General features: G+C 50.3%; 1 protein-coding gene across 1 annotated transcript; it reads left to right on the top strand.

The window, feature by feature from the left end:
• Positions 1 to 2,879: 2,879 nt before the first annotated feature.
• Positions 2,880 to 5,702, top strand: LOC148754644 (G protein-coupled receptor-associated sorting protein 2-like; the record flags this gene model as incomplete). The annotated part of the gene is given in 5 exon segments (XM_088795106.1): positions 2,880 to 4,196; positions 4,198 to 4,687; positions 4,690 to 4,749; positions 4,752 to 5,303; positions 5,306 to 5,702. Coding segments are annotated over 5 exon segments (2,478 nt in total), but the record flags the coding sequence as incomplete, so codon positions are not given.
• Positions 5,703 to 8,285: the final 2,583 nt, after the last annotated feature.

The raw sequence follows: 8,285 nt of genomic DNA, 5'->3' as shown, positions 1-8,285 counted from the left end.
CTCATTACTATGATACTTGTTAACTGTTGCTTTTGTAAATCTGTCATTCCATCTAGATTTTTAAATTGACGTTCAAATGTTGAGTAGAGCTTTCCGCTGTCCTCATCAATTATTAATGTAGTCATGTATTTATTGATCTTAGCATGATCATAGATTCCTGCTTTTCTCAAAGGGTTACCATCTGACACTATGATTATGCATTTTGATGCTCACAGTGTCACAGAATTGGCCAGTATGAGCCCCATCAAGTTGGCTTCTGTGTCCATTCGACGCCTCCCTAGAATTCTTTGAGCGTGTACTCTACTCTGTGAGCCTTAGTATCTTTCCATGAGTAGAAAGGAAGTAATGATGTCCACCTCCCAGCATTGCTTTGAAAACTTAAAGAGAAAAAACTGTGAAAAAAGGCAACCTACAGCATGTGGCATCCAATAGGTCCTCAAGATGGTAGTTGCCCATTCTTATTTTTACTCCTTCATCCCGTCAAAGTGATGCCTCAGAAATGAAAATATTAATAATAGGATGACTTGGAATCCGAGTGAGGAGCTCCGAGAGTCGGGGAGGCAGACCACCTGGACCCTGAGACTGGAAAAGCAAGTGGGGGTGTTGTGGGGGCGGGAGATGCCCCACCCCCCACCCCGACCGGCTTAGAACCGGCGCCCAGCGCCTGGCAGCCTGGCGAGGAGGCCAATGCAGCCACCAGGTCGGAGCCGGCCCCCGAGAGAGGTGCGCAGTGCCGGGGGACGCCTGAGCGGAGGCTGCGGGAAAGGAGGTGGAACCGCTGCGCGGAGGCCGCCAGGGCACTTCCGCGCGGAGGCTGCGGCGGCGACTGGCGCCGGCCGGGCCCAGGGCCCAGGGCCCAGGGGTGGCCTCAGATGCTCCCTGGGCTCCTGGGGGAAGCGATCCACGCCGGCCTCTCCACGGCTAGCTTTCCCGGAGATGGCTGTGGGGGAGGCTGCTGCTGCGGGAGAAATGGGGGAGCCGGAACTGGGCTGGGGGGGCGCCGGGGCGGGGGCGTTGGCTACTCCGGGCCCTGATTCTGGAAAGGGTCTGTTGGGGCCCGCGTCCTGGGGGCTGTCCCTTCCCACAGGCGCTTCCTTGATGCCAAGGTCTCTGCTGTGTGCGCAGTAGGTTGGCGATTTCAGGCGGCGGGGTGCAGCTATCTGCCAAAGAGCAGCTTGAGAAAAAGTTGGAGCAGGAAAATAGCCTGGATTTCTGGAGGTGTGTGGGGATGGGGGGTGGGCAGCCGCCATTGACTGGAGACCCGAATTGGGGTTGGGTGACTGTGACCAGAGCGGGTCAGGCATCCAGGAATAAATCCTAAAAGTTCCCTCCGTACCAGTTCCTAGGCACTTCCCGTGGCTTCCTCCCTTACCTCCAGCCGTAACTGGGGGTAGGAAAAATGGGCTCGGAGGCGAGGGTGAGACGGAAGTCACAGTTACAAGTACCACTGCACAACCTGTTTTCTGGAATATGCAGGCGCCCTTCCCCCAATTGATGCCGCCCAAGGCAAAGGGGTGTGTTGAACCTAATGGTGAATCCTCAGAATTGAAGACGGGAGCGATGGGACAACTGTGACGTCAAGAAAAGATGTCGTTATCTGGAACCCTGAAACAGAGGGCCGTAGTAAAACGAGAACGTTCTACCTAGAAGACCTTGAATGTTGAAATACAGATCACATGTGGACTCCCATCATTGGTGTCGGTCTGTCCACCAAGTGCTCAGTGGCTACCATGGTTTCCTGACTGTGTTTTCTTCTCGTCCATTTGTCCCTAGGCTTACTTTAAGACCGGTCACTTCTGCAAGGAAGGAAAGGAGGAAGAGACTGGCTCAATTCTCTGGAGGTTGGTGTGAAGAGGGAAATGCAGGGGATAGCGACAGAGTAAGATCATGGCAGGTCTTTGATCCACCTCTCCTGCTCTCTGCCAGATTTGCACACTGCCCCAGCATCCCTTGTCCATTTCCTGCAGGAGATATTATGAATATTGGGGTAGATGTGGATTGGGCTGTGAATAGGAGGAGAAGACCTGAGATCAGGGACCAGGAGACAAGAAACGTTAGACAAATTGGACCCTTAAACAGAGATGTTTGTGTCAGGAGTCAGGGTGTCTGCCTGTCAACCAAGCACTCAGACTCTATTTTCTCCTGTATGTTTGTCCATGGGACAGCCTGCTGTCTGCTCTAGGGCATAATTGGTACCACTGGAACAAAGCAAGGAGTGGGAAATTGCACCACATCAGAGCAGGTTGGTATGACGGTGGATACAACTTCGGGTGTGCTATTGGAGACCAACGCAGGCCCAAGAGTGACTGGGGTCTAGTCTCAGGACTCCTCAGCCTCTCTCATTGCCAACATATTTTCCCACCAACCTTACACCTGCTTGGTGGCAGGCCAAATAATGTGTCAGCTGTAGGCAAAACGAATGTAACAGAGGGACTTTCTAATAGCCCAACAGCTCCACCAAGAATTCAAGGTCCAGTCTATGTGTGTGTCCCTGCATGGAGGGACACAATTCAAAGAGACTCAAAGTCACGTGTCCTTCTCTCTCCCTAGATCCGCCTCCAGTGGCATCTCTGGCGGTGTTGTAATTGCTGCTGACTACCACCCTCAATAGGTCTGCACCACCTGGGAACCATCCATCCTACCCCTGCTTGGTTGTGCCTCTTCTGCACTCTGTCTCTGATATTGGCTGAGGCTGGTCTTGGGAAGGAGGCTGGCTGACTGCTGGACTGGTGATTGACTCTGAGTCATATTTCCAACTCTATCGCCTGAATGACTGAAAGATCAGAGTGTGAAGATACAGAACTGTGACAGATCTGTGGTAGAGGCGGGGACTCTGTTACTGGTATTTAACTGCGTCTTCTCTGTAACTGGTACTATGACGGGCTGAGATTGAGCCTGGTGCCCAGGCCAAGTCTGAAAAGAAGGCTGGAGAAGAGGTTGGGGGTGGGGCTGAGAGAGAGAACGAAGTCTCACTGGTGGTCAGAGCCAAGGTTAGTACCCAGGCCCAGGTAATACCTGGGGCAAGGCCCAAAACTGCATCCAAAACCTTGAATGGGGCAAGACACGAAACGGAGTCCAAGGCCATGTGTGGGGTAAGGCCCAAAACTGAGTCCCAGGTAATGGCTAGGGCAAGGCCTAGAAGTGAAGCCCAGACAATGTCTGGGGCAAGGCCCAAAACCGAGACCAGGGCAGTAGGTAGAGCATGTCCTAAAACTGAGGCCAAGGCAATCCCTGGGGCAAGGCCCAAATATGAAGCCCAGGCTTGGGCCCAGACTAAGTTTAGGGCTAAGGCAATGTCCCAAACAGAGGGCGTGCCCCAGACCAATGCAATAGCCTAGCCTCTGCTCAGTAGTGAGTGTGGCTCAGGTGCTAAACCTGTGGCCCTGTCTGTAGATAGGGAACTGCTCAGGTTGGACACTGAGACCTTTCTTGGCTCCCAGGGTCAGTCAGGAATCCATCCCTGGTTTGGATCAGGGGAGGAAACTAATACCGGGTCTTGGTGCTATCCCAGGCCCAGGGCCAGAGCGGAAGGCTCTAATAAATCTGGATTCTGGTCAGCAGATGAGACCTCTACGATGTCTTCCTTCTGGGCTGGAGAAGAGGCCAGTATCAGATCACGGACTAGGGAAGAGGCCAATACCAGGTCCAGGCACAGGGCTAAACATCAGCCTAACCCCATGTCAAGGCCCAGATCCAAGCAAGATTCCTATATTGATTCCTGGTCTGGGTCTGAGGAGGAGTCTGGCAACCCTTTCTGCTTGTGGGCTGGAGGAAATACCAATACCTTGTTCAGGCCCAGAGTCAGAGATGAGTCTGCAGATGAGTACTTTAAGGAGTCCTGGTTTGTGCCTGGAAAACAGGCCGATGGTAGATTCAGACCCAGAGACAAGGAAGAGCCCAGTACCATCCTGAAGCCCAGAGCCCAGAAAGATGTTGATAACAGTGATAGGGTCAAACAGGACCCCAGGTTTGAGGAGGACGTCATTATTGGGTCCTGGTTCTGGGCAGAGAAAGAGGCTGGTATGGAGGCCGGGGCTTCCGCCATCTGTGAATCCATGCCAGGGGCTGAGGAGGGGGCCATTGGTGGATCCTTGTTCTGGACTGAGGAAAAGTTCAGTTTGGGGACTGTGGCCAGAGAAGAGACCAGGCCAGAGTCTGAAGAAGAGGCCATATTTGGGTCCTGGTTCTGGGACAGGGGATGAGGCCTGCTTTGACCTAAATCCCAATCCGATGTACAAGGCTAGCCCCAGGTTCCACGATTCAGCTGAGGAAATGAATACATCATCCAGGCCCCAAACTTGGGAAGAGGTCACTGTTGAGTTCAAATCTGGTCCTTGTTATTTCATTGGTTTCCCTTCCCCAAGCCCCTTTAGAATTCCTGAAGAGGCAGCAGCAGCTGCATTCACTGAACTGTCTGAGGGAAAGCCCCAGAATGCAGAATGTACCCCAGAAGGGGAAGAGCAGGAATCTGTACTTCAGCCCAATCAGGCTGATCCTGAATTCCCATTTCAGTATGAACCATCCTACAGGTCAGTCAGGGAAATTCGGGAGAACCTTAGGACCAGGGAGACTGCAGAGCCTGAGAGTTGGTCCTACAGCTGCATCCAGTGTGAACTTAAAATTGGTTCTGGAGAGTTTCAAGAACTCCTTCTGTTAATGGACAAAATCCGAGATCCGTTTATTGAGGAAAATCTAAAATCGCAATGGGTATGAGAAGTGCTTCTCAATTTACCTGAGATTTCATTCGGAATTCGGTGTTGTCTCACTTATTGAAACCTTGCTCAACTATCCCTCCTCCCAAGCTAGGACACAGTTTTTGGAAAATGTAATTCTCATGGCTCCACCATATCCAAATCTAAACATGATTGAGACATTCATATGTCAAGTGTGTGAGGAAACCCTTGCACAAACCGTGGATTCCCCCGAGCAGCTGCTTGGATTAAGGCTGCTTAGATACCTCATTAGAACTACTGACTATCACACACTGGTTGCCAATTTTATGTCTGGGTTTCTGTCCCTGTTAGTGACAGGCGATGCAACAACAAAGTTTTATGTTCTGACAATGCTGTTGAATGTGTCTGAAAATACTGTGGTGGCCAAAAAACTATTCAATGCCAAAGCTCTATCAATATTTGTGGGTCTCTTTAACATAGAAGAGTCAAACGATAATATTCAAATTGTTGTTAAAATGTTTCGGAATATCAGTAATATTATAAGGAAAGGAACAATGGCCTTAATTGATGATGATTTCAGTCTTGAGCCACTTATTGCTGCATTCCATGAATTTGAGAACTTAGCCAAGGACTACAAACCCAGATAGACAATCAACATGATCCTGATCCTGAGGGGGGACAACAAAGCTAATATCATTAACCACCTGCCTCTGATCGGCCTGATGTTCCCAAAGAGCCCTGAGTAGTGGTTTTCGTTTTCACAGCCTGGTTCTATGTTGTAACTTATGTTTTTAATGCCGATGTTAACTTGGTCCAATTTTTGGTTTGAGCTGACTCATTTTGTGGATGCCAAATGGACATTAGGCCTGCAAAAAAAATACTTGCTGATATTTGTCTTGACGTCCAGATTGCAGTATTGAGCTTCCAATGAACAGAGTCGCCTATGTAAGCTACCCTGCTATTCATTCTTTTAAACAAATGGTTCTCCATTTGATTCTGTGTTTTCAATAAAGTTCTGTGTGAAAACTGGCAGAAGTGACCCTCGTTCAGTGTAAAATCCAGATGCAGGTGCTTTGTGCACACTGACAAACATAGATAATCAGTAGCATGACAAACATACCCTCATTGGAAAATTCCATTCCTGGAGCTTAAGAAGGAAGAAATTACTGTGGGCCATGGTACTTGAGGAATGCTTCCAAGAAGAGGGACCCACTTAAATTGGTTGCCGAGGGCTAGGGTAAGACAAACCATTAGGTCATTCTTGGGAGTGAGCAGTGGTGGTATGAAGAAAAGTGTGTAACTTGAAATCTGCTCCAGTAGCGAGGACGTACCTTGTCTGCCTGAATTAGGTGAGACAAGTTTAGTGAGGGATGTAGTTGGAATGAGGCTGATTAGAGCTAAGTCGGCCAAATCTGCACATTTTATAACTCAAAAGTGCAGGTGTTGCTTCAGTGCCACCTAAAGGATGAAAGACTAGGATAGTACACCAACTAAATGGAGTCAGGAGTGAGATTCTCTTTGTGGTCTCAGTCCAAGGGAAGTATTAAGGAAATGCCATTCAGCTATTAAAAATGGTCTGTTCATTGGCATGAAATGACACTGATGCTTTTATGTCTGGTGAAATAGAGAAGACTGTGAGTGACATCTATGGAAATTAGATCCCATTTTAAAACCGTGTGTGAATAAACACAATTTCTATGCATTTTCAGTATGATTTCCTAAGAAACTTCATATATTCCATAGCCTAGAATAAAATCACTCATGTGTGGGATATAAAACTGAAGGCAACAGATGAACAAGACAGACAAAGAAACAAAAACTCATAGACACAGACAGTAGTTTAGTGGTTACCAGAGTGTAAGGGGGGCTGGAGGTGGTAGAAGAGGGTAAAGGGGGTCAAATATACGGTGATGGAAGGAGAACTGACTGGGAGGTGAGCACACAATGTGATATGTGGATGATGTTCTACAGAATTGTACACTTGAAACCTATGTAATTTTACTAACCATTATCACCCCCAATAAATTTAATTTAAAAAATCTACCATGCTGAAAACTATTGTCAGAGACAGCCATTAAGGAGATAGAAAAATTAATAAGACGGCTTTTTCTTTTAACATTGTGGGGACAGAGCCCCAGAAAGCAGTTTCCAGGCTCTCGGCCTCACACAGAAAGGTGCTGGCTCAGGTAGTAAATGGCCATCAACTGTGATTGCATGGCCATCAGCTGTGGCTAGTTGGCCGTCAGCTGTAACCAGTGAGCGATTGGCCACTAATATAACTGCTGTGGCTAGGCTAGCAGAGAAAAAGTGGGGGCTAGTAAGAAGATGGTGACTGAGCCTGCAAGCAGTGCAATGAGGGTTGAGAATTGTGTGGCTCCTGTTTCCTGTTTCTCCAACCCAGCCACCAGCGAGAATATAGTGGTATGACTCCCCTACTTATGGCTCCGTGGGTGTTCCTTTTTGGCCTCACTGTATCTTGTGTTCTTGTGTGGGGAGCAGGAGCAGAGACCCCGCAGGCCGCCCCGCACGACAAATGGCGCAGCGAGCAGGGTATGGTGCCGGCCAAAGCTCTCCAAAGGACGGTGGATCAGTTTGTGTGTATGCACACTCAGTCTCAGGAAGACAACGAGGTGCAGCTGCCGGAGAGCTGGACCCCTGTGGAGGGGTGGGAGGACGTGGACGGTTCTCCCACCAGCACAGGAAAAGCCGTGCAGCTGCTGGAGAGCTGGAGCCCCGTGGAGAGGTGGAAAGATGTGGACAGTTCCCCAACCAGCACAGGCCAGAGAAAGCAAAGGTTGTTGCAGCCCTGTGGGCTGGGAAGTGCTTACTGAGGCAGCCCAGATGCGGGACTTGTCCCAGGAGGAAAGGCTTGCTGAGTCCTCCGTGGGAGCTGAGGGTGAGGTCAAAGTTGTCCCTCACCCCCAGGACAGCCCTGGTGAATGACTATGGACTATGGGGAATTGCCTTCCATCCCTAATTTAATGGACAGCTTGACTGTTTGTTTGGGAACATACCACCATGTAGTGGAACTGGGGGATATTTGCTTTTGTGTCTTAACTGGCTACCATTGAGAATATGTAAGCACCTTGATTGTGAGTCGCTGTTGTTCCAGCAGGGTACCCTGAGAGGCACAGAGAGAGTGGCAGGGACCTGAGAGCCCTGGCTGAGTCCAGGAAGTCTGGCTGTGCCCAGAGAGAGTGGCAGTGCCCTGAGAGGCCCTGGCTGAGTCCAGGAAGTCTGGCTGTGCCCACAGAGAGTGGCAGTGCCCTGAGAGCCCTGGCTGAGTCCAGGAAGTCTGGCTGTGCCCAGAGAGAGTGGCAGTGCCCTGAGAGGCCCTGGCTGAGTCCAGGGAGTATGGCTGTGCCCACAGAGAGTGGCAGTGCCCTGAGAGCCCTGGCTGAGTCCAGGAAGTCTGGCTGAGCCCTGAGATGCCCTGGCTGTGCCCAGGAAGTTGGGCTGTTCCCAGAGAGAGTGGCAGTGCCCTGAGAGCCCTGGCTGAGTCCAGGAAGTCTGGCTGAGCCCTGACATGCCCTGCCTGTGCCCAGGAAGTCTGGCCATGCCCAGAAGTACTGGTGATGCCCTGAGAAACCCTGGTTGTGCCCAGAGAGCCTG

This window comes from Rhinolophus sinicus, chromosome 18 (genome assembly GCF_057876585.1).
Source record: "Rhinolophus sinicus isolate RSI-liver-muscle chromosome 18, RSI-T2T, whole genome shotgun sequence".
Classification (NCBI taxonomy): domain Eukaryota; kingdom Metazoa; phylum Chordata; class Mammalia; order Chiroptera; family Rhinolophidae; genus Rhinolophus; species Rhinolophus sinicus.
Note: the sequence above shows the minus strand (reverse complement) of the source record. Positions and strands in the feature narration are given on the sequence as shown.